This window comes from Mycteria americana, chromosome 1 (assembly GCF_035582795.1).
Source record: "Mycteria americana isolate JAX WOST 10 ecotype Jacksonville Zoo and Gardens chromosome 1, USCA_MyAme_1.0, whole genome shotgun sequence".
NCBI lineage: Eukaryota > Metazoa > Chordata > Aves > Ciconiiformes > Ciconiidae > Mycteria > Mycteria americana.
Window position 1 is genome coordinate 162,495,975 of NC_134365.1, and position 14,732 is coordinate 162,510,706.

The 14,732-nt window shown below is 36.7% G+C and overlaps 1 protein-coding gene across 1 annotated transcript in view; it reads right to left on the reverse strand.

Moving 5' to 3' along the window:
- The window catches only part of PCCA (propionyl-CoA carboxylase subunit alpha), a 299,930-nt gene that overhangs the window by 193,513 nt on the left and 91,685 nt on the right, over positions 1–14,732 (reverse strand). The window contains exons 8-9 of the mRNA XM_075526371.1: positions 11,844–11,880; positions 5,739–5,817 (exon numbers count right to left, since the gene is read on the reverse strand). Coding sequence (XP_075382486.1) covers positions 5,739–5,817; positions 11,844–11,880 — 116 coding nt within the window. The remainder of the gene's footprint in view (positions 1–5,738; positions 5,818–11,843; positions 11,881–14,732) is intronic.

Consider the following 14,732-nt stretch of genomic DNA (forward strand, 5'->3'; position numbering starts at 1 on the left):
TTCTCCAGGCTAAACAACCCCAGTTCCCTCAGCCGCTCCTCATCAGACTTGTGCTCCAGACCCTTCACCAGCTTCGCTGCCCTTCTCTGGACACGCTCCAGCACCTCAATGTCCCTCTTGTAGTGAGGGGCCCAAAACTGAACACAGGATTCGAGGTGCAGCCTCACCAGTGCTGAGTACAGGGGGACAATCACTTCCCTAGTCCTGCTGGCCACACTATTCCTGATACAAGCCAGGATGCCATTGGCTTTCTTGGCCACCTGGGCACACTGCTGGCTCATATTTGAAATACTGCATCCAGTTTTGGAGTCTCCTAGTACTCAAAGATGTTGATAAGCTCAAGTAAGATGGTCAGAGCACACCAGGACCAGCAGAGTCAACCAGGCTTGTTGAACCTGAAAGACAACAAGGCTTTAGCGGACATTCAATAGCAGCCTTCTGGCATTTAAAGAGGACTTTTCTAAGACAATGGAGCCAAGCTCTTTACTGCAGTGCACAGCAGAAAAACAGGAGAGTGGTCAAATTGAAGTGGGGAATTTCCAACTGGGTGTAAGGAAAAAAAATGACTGGAAAGAACTAAGAAACTGGGCAGGCTGTTTAGAGAGGCTGTGAAATCTCAATCCTTGGAGGTTTGCAAGACCCAACTGGGCAAAGCTCTAAGAAACCAGCTTCAAATTCAGTGCTGATCCTATTCTGAGCATGAAGCTGGATGACATGATGTCCCTAGGTCCCTTCAAACATACATTATTCTATCAGGGGAAGAACAGGATGTCTTTAAAGGTTCCCCTCCCTCCCTACAGTAGATTTATCCACACTGAAGTATAAGTTGTACAAAAGCATTTATTGACCTTGCCACAAGCTTTCTTGTGGTTGTCTGAAGTGAGACAGCCTGTGCCAACTTTCTGCCTTCCAGCTCAGAGATCAGCATTGCTGCTTTAATTAAAACAACCACTCTCTTTGGAGGCAGCCATACACTAATAAAAGACTGCAGTCATTATGTAATATTTGAGTTTCCAAGATCAGGAAACAGTAAAAGAAAATAGTTTTTTCTTGTCAAGGCCAGAATTAGAAAGGCCATTTAGTTAAAAACAGATGTTTGATAACCATTAGTACAGTAGAATCCCTCCAAAACCATGACTGGTAGGTTAAGTAACCAATAAATACTCAAATGTTGTTTGATTTTTACACACAAAACCAAAATCCATTGCTTCAGCTTGACTCCAAATTTTAAAAAACTAAAGTGATCTAGTCACAGCATTTTACATATTTTTACACATGTAGCTGGCATGGAAATCTGTTTAAAAAAAAACCCCAGTTTTTAGGAAACACTGTTCTTCAATCCAATTGACTCCTTCCCCTTATCTGAACACCACTAAAGCACATACCTGTGCAGGACAGACCAAGGATGCCAAACCCATACACTCCCATTTTTACAGAGCAGTCTGGCAGGCCAAATGCACTGCTTTGGGAAGGTAATAAAACTCAGTGTACAGGCTTGTAATAGGGAACGCTGTTCAGCTTTTTAAGCATTGTCCTCTCATACTGCACACTTCAGAATTCCTTTGCCTTGGGAGGTGGGGGATTCAGAATGATTTGTTACATATTATTCCACTTTAACTTCTTCCAGTTCCACTGCTCATTTCCACAGAGCCATCGGAAGACTACAACATCAGGAAAAAAATTCAACAGACGTTTCTGAAGGAAGGTGGGAAACTGCAGAAAATTATTGCAGACTACAAAAACAAATTTGCTAGTAGTTCTCCCACGTATCCTGTTGTACCACCCCAATGAAAAACAACAACTGTGGAACAGTGGAAGTAAACACAGCATGGTACCATAGGACCACAGAAGAGAAATTATAAGGGGTTCTTGGAATTTGAGAGCAGATGTTTGACTTAAGTTCATAAAATTGGCATAAACACCAAGAAAGAATTTAAGTAACAGGACAATTTATATTTTCCTGTTATTATAAGTTAAAGGGCAAAATCTTTCATCTCTCTAAATATCTGTTGCTGGAAGCTGCCTTGTTGAAAGCTTTCAAAATATATACTCACTAAGCATGCAAGATTTCGATATCCAGGAAAAGTTACAGAAGTTGAGACAACTGGGGGGGTGGGAGGGGTAGGGGGTGGAATTAGCACAGCGCTCCACATTTCTCCAACGGGAACTGTTAGAAGATAATTCAGTACAAATTTCCAACTTAGAGGTTATTATGTTTGCAGCTGAAACTACTAACTAGAGAAACTAATTTCGATCTGCAAATCCATGGAGTTTAAAACAAGGGCCAGTACTTCCTGTATGATGACCTCTGATAATGAACCTACAAGCCAGTAAGTATCTTTGTATGCAAAGATCCATCACAATCTCTGCCAGAAAGTTTAAATCTGTTCTTTGGAGAGGATAGGGTCCTCAAGTGAATTCCTTTTCAGAGCTTCCAGCAGACCATTTGAAGGCATGAAGGCTAAAGACTTAGTTACAGGCAGAATTGTTATAAGCATACTGAAAGCATAAGAGCCTTCAATTTGTCCACAATCAAAGAAGGAATGATAGAGAAAATTTCTAGATATTCAGACACCTACCCTAGTCACGTTTTGTTGTACTTCATAATGAAGTTCGTGTTGCCTGTATTTGGAAAGCACTTTCAGATCAGGCTCTCTGGAATGCAAGCACAGAGGCTCTTCACATACAAGACCAGAGCTGGGATGATCAGCTACACTAAGACAGAAGTACTTTTAGATACATACAGCAGCAGAACCTTCTCAGGCCGTGAAGAACCTACAAACCTGAATTCAATGTAAACTGCTCTTCAGAAATCTGCACTTAATTTTCAATAAAATTTCAAGTGGGTATCTATTATGTGAAAAAAGGGCATCCTAAATTCAACTTATCCAAACCAAGACAACTGACTAGGGATTACTTTAGAGTGAAGACAGGGTTATTTTAATTTCAGATGTGGGTTAGTGGCTTGAACTGTACACAAAATTGCACACTAGAATTTGACTGAAATTTGGAAAAAAAAAATCAACAGAAGTGAGAGTTAGGAGGGACTCATATCTGAAGAAATACAACAGCAGCCCTACCCAGATAAAGAGGCAGAAGGCAACATGGCAGCCACCCAGTCACGTGCACATGAAGAGCTATTTCAGGAAAAAAAAAAATATTCTAACAGTGGTAAAACTATTCTAGTATTTCTAGTTAGAAATTCTAGCTGAAAGTTACAGAAGTCTTAGCTATAGCTGGAATAATATCATAATATTTAGAGGATCTAACAAAATTTTCATCATTTGGCATATTTAAGAGATGTGAAGGATGAAGCACCAGTAAGTTACCACAGTGAATAATTCTAACAGCAGCAACTAAGTCTTTCAGATAGGTCTTTTCCATTTCTAGCGGCTATTTCCATGTCACACGACACAATACATTTAAGCCTTCTTTTAATATTATTCATAGCCAGTTGAGACAAGAAAAATTTTCAACTATCCTGAAAATCAAAAAGTATGTTTCAAACAAAATTAGTTTATATAAGGCTTTTTTTTTTCCCCCCAGATAGCATTTGGAATTAATCCCACGTGACAAAGCCAAAGCAAGTTTACAAATCAAAATATTATCAACAATTCTTCACGCTCATCTTGCATCTATGAACCCTGAAATACAAAAGGCCATTCAGATACTGGGTTTTCAGAGCCTACCAATAGCTGAAAATTAGTTTATTTTTAGGATTACATGGATTTGGATGCAGCAAGACAATACATGAGTTCAGCAACTTTTCATGCGATATTATAACTATCAGATACATGGTTTTGTCAGTAACAAGTTGAGTCACCTTCAAAACACTCAGTCAGATGTTCTTCTTCAGACACGTAAAAAGGAACAATCTTAGTTCTATAACACAATTAATGGACATGTACAACAAATTTTTACAACCTTATAGATATTTCTTCAAGATAGACTATAAGAGAAACCCAAATGCTCTATTTCATATGTAAATGCAAAGTAAATCCGTTTCTACCTTCAGTTCTCTTAATGTCACTTATCTTCCTGCAACAAGTATCTTGCCAGTTTAATTTTGCCTTCATCGCTGCCTACCTGTAAGTGTTAAAATAAGCATTCCTCCTTGACATAGGATCAGTAATCAGTGTTGATCTGTTACTCAGTCTAGGTGTTCTTTGTCTATAAAATTACTGTAAAGACAAGGCTTAGCATAACTAACCAAAAGGATTATAAGAGCACCACTGGCAAATAATAAGAAGCTGAATGGTATTTCAAAGGCTTTCCACAGACAAGGCAAGCATCTTAAACTAACATCACTAAATATCACTGGGTCAAAGTGATATCACTAAATTAATTTTGTATGCGAATGTACAAAAAAGAACATCCCTAGCTAGCTTCTCTTGGTACCAATCAGCTGTATCAGGTGACTTTCTAAACAACAATAACTTTTCTCCAAAACAAATTAGCAATCATGATTTTAGATCCAATTTTCAATTTTTAAACAGTTATTTTAATCGAGCTCCTTTGCTCCTTTCTGAGCAAAACAAGAAATGAATGCCCTCCTTTCAAGTCCAACAGATGCAACTGCTGCCTGAACAAGATCAAGGCAGTAATTTTGGATTCCAAAGCAGTGGGAACAAAGCATCCTTGTAAGAAAGCAGGTTATTCTAGATCTTCATTCTAATGTGCAAAACCTTATTTTCCTATTTAGATTTGAATATAAATGGGCTAGAGGTAGCAAGGTACAAAAGAGTGCCACACCCCATGTTTTCTTTAAATATAAAATTTAACTGCTAACCATTCACTGTTCTTTTTCCAACTTTCAGGTTCTGACAAACAAAAATTTAATAGGGAACACAAAATATGACAGGGAAATCTTGCAGGTGACTAAATTAAACTAACAAAAATTTGAGTTGTACTTTGAGTTGATTCCAACATACACACTGCTCTCTCCATGTGGAAAGGAAAACATTTAGAAGGTTATCTAATTTTGGATCAAATAGGCTTTTTGTTACAAGTCTTCGCAAAATCCCAAAACGCATTTTTCTGTAACATCAGCGGCACATGGGGTTGAAACCAGGCTCCTCACTGCCAGAATATCAGCAGAGAATGGATTGTAAAACTTCTCCAGTCAATAACAAAGCATCTTGAAGTGTTTAGAATTCAGACGACCATTAAGAGACATGAAAATGTCCGTGTGTTTAAACAAATATCATTCCAAACAGGCAAAAGCACAATACTTTACTGAGACAAATACTTTAAACACAGAAGTATGCAATTTATTAGAGCACATTCTGGAAACACTGTATGTGTTTCCACACATGAATAATCAGTCTCATTAACTTTAACAGAACTAATGGCATGCATTAATGTTTGAGAATCAGGCCAGTAAGTATTCTGCCCAACACACAGACAATTAATACATCAGCATTCTGAAAGGCATACAGCAAGATGTTATTTACAGTCTACATTTACAGTCTATCATTGGACTGAAGGCAGTTCTAAGTGTTGTTTTTTTACTCAAATTAATGGGCCATGTTTTGTAAGGTTTATGCAAAAATTAATTTTAAATAGACACATGCAAACTCCCAAAGTATACCGCTCACTATACGAAAGGGAGAAAACCAAGTAATATCCAATTTCTCTGTTTAACATTTCATATCTGCTCAACTGTCAGATCACAGTGGCTTAATGGGACTTTGGTAACTGCAGCATTCATCAAGGCAAGCTTTTGGACAGCATCTCACCTGGTCTCTTCATCATCCCAAGCGATTCTCATGCCTTTCCCACCACCACCTGCTGAGGCCTTGATCATGACAGGGTAGCCTAACAGCGGGGAACAATTAGACAGAAGTTCAAACTTTGTTCAGTTGGTCAGAGGAACATGACAACTGACCACATGTCCAATAATGCCAGTAGACAATAACTTCGTTTATTAAAACACTTTGTTTGGAGGGAGAGGAGAGATTTTTCTTTTCAAGACTTAGCTGTCAGTGTAGTGATTTCTGAAGCCAAGAAAGGTTGTCTTCTCCATTTCATTTATACCAAAAAAAGCACTGAATGAATTATTCCCAAGTAACAAAGTGATTTATGAATAAAGGCATTTGACCTTTTTAAGCTCACATTTCTTTAGGAACAAAATTTTGTTCCTTTGTTACTGCTGAAATAAGCTATAGCTGTGATCAAATTTTTTAAAAAGTTACTAGCAAAAATAAGCAGGAGATCTTCATAAACTATTAGTCAAGAGATTCAGTAAGCAAACCTGTATCTTAGCAAACCTGTATCTTATCAATGCTTCTGGTGGAGTACATTTTAAACATCAGAGCACCTCAAAACAGCTGTGTTGCTCAGATATTATGTAATAGTAAGTATCACGGAAAACAGGTTACTACACTTTTTTTTTTTTTACAATAAAAAAGGATTTTCCCCAAACTGACAAGTAGTAATAAAAAAATGAGCAGCATAAATCTGTCAGCACTGTGCATAACTGGTAATACTTTACTCTCAGAGCAAGATACCTTAATATGGGTATGAGTCAGGACCTTAGTTTTCTGAAAGCTAGAAAAGTACAGTAACAAAGTATGCGGTTTAAATGCAGATTTAGTAATGATGGTTTATCTTGTAGTACAATATTTCAATTCAAAGCAACTTCCTAAAACAATTTCTTATTCACATCAGTGAACGTCACCTTTCTCCCACATGAATGTACAGAAATTTGAAAATTAAGGATCTTGTTAGAAAGTTTTTGATATTTCTAGGATAGCAGAAAATTCTTCAAGCCTTTGATCTACAGTAAGTTTAATGAAAATCATAACATTAAGCCAAATATCAGACCAGCTGATATTGTCTGGCAAGAAGAGCCCATCAGTCCTTGCAAACTGAAGATACATTCTATAAAAGGCTTTGATGTGGGGACAGAAAGGGACATTTGAATATGGTTCCCAACAGAAATGGTCAAGTTTGCTATCATATGTGTAACTAACATGTACTGTTTCTTTCTGGAATGTAGATCTACTCTTGCTCTGTCAAGTGACAGTGATATAGTATGCCTACCTACTCCCCAAAGTCATTTGACTGAAAGGAGCTTCAGGAGAAGATAATTAAAAACAGCAAGATCTGGAAAACTTTTTGCTTAAAAAGACTGAAGTGGACACACAAAAAAGGGACATGATACAAGCATAAGAACCAGAAAAGCATTGATTGGAAGGCAGGAAAGCAGCAACAGTACAAGAGAACATTAAATTAAAGCAACAGCAAAAATCAGTAAAATAGTTTCCAACATAAAATGTTATTACACTGTGGAACCCCATGCTACAGAGAGTTCATGTGGCTGAAAGCTGCAGAAAGGTAACAGATATGTAGAGCACAAATCAAGTTCCTATAGGCGGGGATAACCAAAAGGCTATAAATTCTCATGCTTTAGAGTCTAAAGTAATCTCTAGTTACTAGGTATAAGGGTAAGACCAAGCCATGCAAATAAGCCTGTTAGAGTGTCTCTTATGTTTTCCTATGAAATATAGGATGCTGCCCACCGAAGGGTATGAGATAAGTTACAGAGCAACAATGGATTTGATCCAGAACTATACTAAGTATTTTCAAGGCCTCTACAATCCCAGAGGTAAAAGGGCATGCGCAAAATAACTCTAGATTGCATGCAGTGAACAGTGCAGTTCAGCTCATTTTCATGAAATGCAGTATCTACATAAGGACAGTTTACCTATGCTGTAGCTGCTTTTCCAGATCCCTGGCAACTGCCAGGCTCCTAGACATGTCACTGGCTATCTTGAAATAAAGCAAAAAGAACATCTTGTATGATTTTCATGCAAGAAATGAGATTTAACCGGGTAACACTAATGAACTTACACCTCTGGCAACACTATCACCAGCTGGAGAGTCTCTCTAACTCAAGAGGCTGCAAGTCTGAAATTCTGAAATAAGCATTGTTTTAAGCCTTACTATGGCAAACTCACTGTGGCAATTTCCATCACCTAATCTATCTTATTCAGTGTTACAGGTACTTGAAAAAATCATCATCAATTATGCTAACAATTTCAGTCTAACAGTATCAGTCTCTTGAATGGCTTGCTGATTTCAATTCTGTAAGCAGAGCCTAGTCCTGATTTACTGCTCTTTCATTTCAACAGCAAAATAGGCATGCTGGCAGTGAGCCTTGGTGAGTCTTTATATGCTACGTAATATAAATGTTCATATATCACAACTTACATAGTTAAATTATCGGACAGGATACATGGGTTACTGGTATCGCTCACCGAGTATAGGAACACTTTGCTTTCCACCCCCCTCCACCTTTTATGTATACTAATTACATTGACCACACCTATATGCAAGGCAGTTAAAGATTCCAGAGCACCACAATGTAGTTAAAAATAAAAAAAAAATAAAAAATTAAAAATTGAAGTATGGCCTGTTTTGAAAAGATACATACAGCTTTTTAGGGTGAGAAGGAAAAAACTCTTTGTAACAGACCTCTACAAGTTAGAATAGCAATTAGCCAGTCCCCTGAAAACAAGGGGACTTGAACTTTTGCTCAAATATGCCTTTACACACTACTTGCTGTCTGGGGCACTGAACTAAGCTAAACAGCAGTTCTTTGCCCAATACCAAAGACTGATGTGTGCTAGGACAAGGAATGTTTTGCAGAATCTAAGTTTTGAATACATATTGGGTACAGGATGCTGGGATCAGGATGTGTTAATCATGATTCTCCTAACCACTTTTGCACTATTCAGCAGCAATCAAAATTGCTGAAGTATGCTCACATGGATTGGTTAGATTAGTTGTGGGAAGGGAGAGGCATGCAAACAATTTCTAATAGCATTTACGAGGACCCACGACAACAGCAATGAAGAATCTCACAAAGCAGGCACATTTTTGAGTAGGTGTTAGGTTTTCAACCCTTCCCTCAAATTAGATGCCAATTTACATGAAATTAAAATTACGTGTAAGAATAAGAACTACTCTTGTTCTATAGTTTTACATTCTCATGACGCATCTGAAGGATGGGTCTAAAAAGATCTTAGAAGTCAAGAAGGTAAAAAGCTGTCAAATTTGAAGATCATCAGGCAAACTTTTGCTGTTAAATAGGTACTATTAAGTTAGGACTGCTTTGTTTCCAGGGTGGTTACTATTCTGAGAATCTGAATGGTAAAAGGACTCAACAAACTTCTGGTGTCCCACAGCTGTTAGTTCCCGCCCTTTGCCACCATGGTTTTAGGTATTATTTATCCATTTTTATAAAGTTGCAGGTAGTAGACCACAGAATGGATTGCGCAATATCAGTTTGAGCAATATTGCATGTGGCAATACCAGATTCTTTTCAATATCCATTATTGAAAAGCTAGTACTACCTAACCCCATGTCAAATGAATGAAACATGACAACAACATGTTTTTCACCTCATCAGTTTTGTATAGACTTTCATTTAGTTTAACTGCCTGCATTTCATAGTTGTTCAATTCTTTCACACAAACAGAAAAGTAAAACTTTCTGGAGTTTCATCGATGCTTCAGAAATCAAGAGCCCAGCAGTTCTTAGTGTACAACTTACAAACGGACTTAAAAGTAGCATGGGAAAAGAGCCAATGTGATTAAGCACTACAGAAAGGATCACAAGAGAAGAACAGCCCACACAGACAAATAGAGAAGAGAGACTACAGAAAGGAGCCTAAACAGCAATTTGTGCCTGAACTTCTTCCAGTTCCTGATTTAGCCTAATATCTCTGTCACATTCTCTCTCTTAACAACTTGGGAGAGCACATCTCAAATGAGGGAGAAAAGGTAGGTTTACTCCCGTACTTACAAAATTTGAATCCATAAATAGTAGTCACTGAAACAGGTAAAGGCAGTGTCTCAACCCTGAAGTGCCATGCTCCCCTGCTACTGGATCTTTGGCCAAAATACAGCAGGGAGAAGCAGGAAAAAAATGCAGGCAGCAAGAGAACATCACACAATGTTTTAGAGTTTTAAGCGCTGACCCACAATGAATTTTTTTTTAATAATTACTTAAGCATTCTTGGACAACTGAGGCTCTGGATAAGTGAAATTCAAAATAATCTGAAAGTATTCAATTGCATATCAAGTGCCTTATATATGATGACAAATACATTACATACATAAGAGATTTTAATGTCATCTTATTTTAGATACTTTGAAATTACAAATCATCAGGTTTTATTCTGATCAGTTGTCATGATTAGACAGAAGCTTAACCAAACTGATCAACTGGTTGAAACATGGGTGGGGAAGAAGCTAGAAAGGACATTTTTCTTTCACTACATGGCATCATCGTATAAAAACTTTTTTGTATCAAAATGGTTTAAGAATTTGCCATCTAGATAAAGCACCACCCAGCTGTCTGTAATTGACTAATATCTACAGATTTAAGAATGCCTTGATATAATGACCTCCAAAGTGCTACTGATAGCAAAGACAGGAACCAGTCAACAGAACACCAGAAGAATTCAAAAGAAAATTAAGCAAGAGTACATTTTAAAAGGTATCTAGGAAGCCACCGAGTGCCTTCCAACTTACATTAATCAAAACTGCTTTAAAAATACTTGCAGGAAATCTTTAAAAAACACGAGCAAGAAAGACTATTGAAATGAAACTGAACTGAAATAAAGTCATAATCCTATGTATGCCTTTAAGGACTAAAACAAATTTTATTTACAGTTCTCCTCCGAATATTCCAATTTGGTTGATAACCTCTTCCTTTTGTTTCTGTTCCCATGATGGCGGATCAGTAATCACTTGATTTCCCAAACAGGGACATAAAGACTGACCCACAGATATGCTGATGTCAATTGTGTGTCAGCCTAAAAGCCAGCCAAGCCTACAATGAGGAGTTTCAGGGCAGTTAACCAGTGCAGGGTAAGAACCCCAACTTAAACTCAAAGTGGAAATGTGTTACACTGATAAAAAGTCATCTGCAGAACTGCAAGTCCCAACTTCTATTTGGCACATAAGGCACAGCCATAGCTTTTGACACAGGTGAGAAGTATTTATAGCTACATCAGTAAGAGAAGCTTCAAATGTAGATACATACTTTGAATTACGTATCTGTGATGAACCTAAATAGCTTCTCATGGCTATTGTCTCTTAAAATGAAAATGCAAAAAACAATCCCAAAAAATCTCTTATTGCATTAGATTCTTCTTCTAGAAAGCATTTAAGAACATGTGTAATTTCAAGCATATGGTTAAATATTTTCCCTAATATTAAGCTTTAGTAAATAAAAGCCAAAACTCATTAAACACATATTATACTTAACCTTCATCAAAGTGAGTCCTAGACAGTTTGCTGGTTGTTCTTTTCACCATTCTGTAAGATATTCAGAAGCTGAATAGTGACTTTATTCCAGAAAGCACAGAAAAAAGGCTTGTGGTCTGGATGATATTCAAGCTAACTGCAGTCCACACAGTGATGAAGAATGAAGATCATAACATCACTGGTGTCAGCCTCCATATAAAGAGAAATGTACCATGCCTAACGTCTGACTATCATGTCCAATTGCAGACATACTTTGAAATAACTCCTTTACTAAATTTACCTAATTACAAAAATTTACCTAAATACTCATTACTGCGTATTACATGCATTCCACAAATCATGGCTGCACTTGTTCTGTAAAGTCCTGTTTGTAAAGGTAAAATGTGATGATTTAAGAGACAGAGCGTTAATGCCTAGATTCTTCCAGCCCTATAGGCAACAGGGAACTTAAAAACTATTAAAACATTATTTGTTCTATAGGGATTACTTATTACACATTCAATTTAGTCAACCATGTCTGCTGAGAGGCACACAAATCCCACCATAGCTAATTTAAGAACTTACCAATTTCCCTTGCAATTCTGACAGCTTCATCTGCATCCTGTAAAAGCAGGAAATGAGACCCAACGTTAATCCCATCAGCCATTGCACTATGTCCTGAGGGCAGTCATATATTGCACTACTGTCTCCTCTGATTCATTTAATGTTTGATTTTACAACCTTCTGACCCTTTTCAGCCAGAGGAATGTAAAATTAATACCATAAGTGGAATGTAAATTCTACCTCATCATTAGTATACTGAGAAACTCAAAGCAACGAGGAATCAGCTGACAGGAAACACAACCAGGATCACAAAATTATTTTCTGCAGTTGTAGGAATTTAATGCTAGAATTCAGAAGTTTACAATCAATAATGGACTATAAATCAGATCGTTAAAGTTTGTACACCGCCAGCTTTTTTCTGTCCTCCCAGGTATTTCTTGTGTTTTCCTGGTTGTTGTCAGTAGGGGGAGTTGATTCTCTATTGTTTGGTAGTGATTCAGCTTCAGAAAAAATCTTGCAGAACTTCTTTAAAGACAAATTTTTTTCGTCTACTGAAGAAAGAACACAAGCATTTCACTTTTGCAAGTTTTTCATTCTAAAGACAGAATAAACCTTAAATGCATCATTTTAAACTGCATCTGAAATGAGAAGATTCACATCATTGTTTCCATTAACGAGTCAACACATTACTAGTGTATGACAATTAGAAAAATGTTTTTGTTGATGCCATCTATTGCTTCAGCTGACTCAGACCACTATAGCCTGGTACAGAAAAACGTACTAGGAAACCCAGACAATAAGAAACAAAATACTTGAACTTCTTACTTCTCAATAACCAAATCCCTTCTCCTGCAATGGTTAATTCTGGTTTCTTCTACTGATAACTACATTTCCATTACATAATACTAGAAAGAAAAAGGGTTAAATTACAGTGGCACAGGTTAAGTTTGAAAATTCCATCTAAATTTGCTAATATTTATACTATTCCGTGACATGCATTAAAAAATTTGTATGGAAGGCAGTAATGTCTGGAAACCACCAGCTGCTAAGTGTGTCTGAAACTATGGGGGCTGACTTATGAACATTAAAATGAAACCTGATATTTTTAAAGCTTTCAAGGCAATCCTTTTTAAAAGCACCCAGGTCAGAACTTTAAAAAAAAAAAAAAAACCCACACATAAGAAATGTTCATACCTGGTTCATTTATGTCCGATAATAAAACAAAATCCTCTTTAAAAGTCTTCAGTACCTAGTAACAGCCCCATGAAGAATAAGGGGGCTGGCAGGGGAAGTTGTCAGAAAATTTAATTTCCTTTCATTAGCTAGTCTGCTCCACAAATCGGTGCTTGTTAAGTTCAAAGCAGTCCTGAAAGCAACATCAGTTTTAAGTCTTTTTACTCCAGTCACATCTGTTAATGAGATTTTTCCAAATAACAATTGTTTCTAAGTCAAGAGATAAATCTAGCAAAAAAACCTTCTCCCCCCAAAAAAAAAAAAAAAAAAAAAAAAAACAGGGTTTACTGTTTTATTACACCTTACTGCTTTCTGTGACCCTGCACCCTCCAAATTTTAGCTTAAAGGGATAAAATGCATGAAAAGGGTCATTTAAGAATGTTAGTGGTTTCCACACATTGAGTTTGAAGGTTCTTTGTTCCTGCCCGTGACAGTTATGCGAGAATACTTCCCCTTAATAGCCTCTCTGTCAGGAAGTGTTAAACCTGCCAAATGCAGACAATTAGAGCCTCTTGAACAAAATGCAGGAAGAGTGATGACTGATGAAGAGCCACGATTATAGTCGAGAAGGAAACTTTTACATTTCTTTTCTCTTGCAAATTCACTCATATATTTGCAAAATAGAATTAAGAGGGGGGAAGTAAACAGGGTAATTTTTTTTCACTTAGTTACCTGCAAACAAGTGGCTAACTGACACATTGCAGTCCACAGGAAGACAAGCTGCAAATCATTATAGGGGAACTTTTCACTGCCACTGTATTTTTATACATGCATACAACAACTTTAAGTAATAAGCAGCATCGTATCAGCAGCACTAATTGTCTCAGTTCTGGCTTGAACAGGCTGAAGTCATCTGTCCAGCACAGTTATTAATTTAGACTATTTCAACATCTGTTTCTTTTACAGTTCTAATATATTAGAACCCAAACTCTAAGATAAAAATAATCAATGCATATTCAAATTCTTTAGCCTTCAAAGAGTGTTTCTGAAATAGAAAACAAAAATATGCTGTGCTTTAAAGAGGAAAACTAATAAATAAAAAATTAATAAATAACTGACATTGAAAGTTCTGATAAGTCTTTTGATCTTTTTCTCTAAGAAAGTATGTTTTAGTATCATGCATTTCACTTGCAGATTACATAAATACAGCAGCAGTTTGAGTACTCATAAAAAGTTAGGACAGTTATTTTAGATCTTTGGTGCAAAAAACTTATGATAGATACATAACATTTGCCATAGGGGGGCAAAACCTGAATGCATAACACACAAGTCCATATGTGCAAAATATACAAAACCACACTGGTACTAAAAGCATTTTGAATTATTTTTAAAAGCAAAAGTCCTAAATGATTTACTGCCATTTCCTCAAAAAACACATTAGCTACACTACCATTTTCCCAAAATAAACTGCAGATTGTAAAGAAATATATAATTTTAGCACCACCTTTTATTGTACAAATAAAAATGTTCAAGTAATGGTACAAGTTTATAAAAATCACAGGAGTTATAAAATGATGTCATAGTGTTTTTACAAATGGCTGATTTCAGTAAGTTAAAAAGACATAAAATACTCATTTAGTATAAGAATTTCTAACCTCCTAATTTCACGTACATGCCTTTCTGCCCGGTACCAGCAGGTGGAGACAAAAAAGCAAAACTATTCTGATGTAGAGGAAT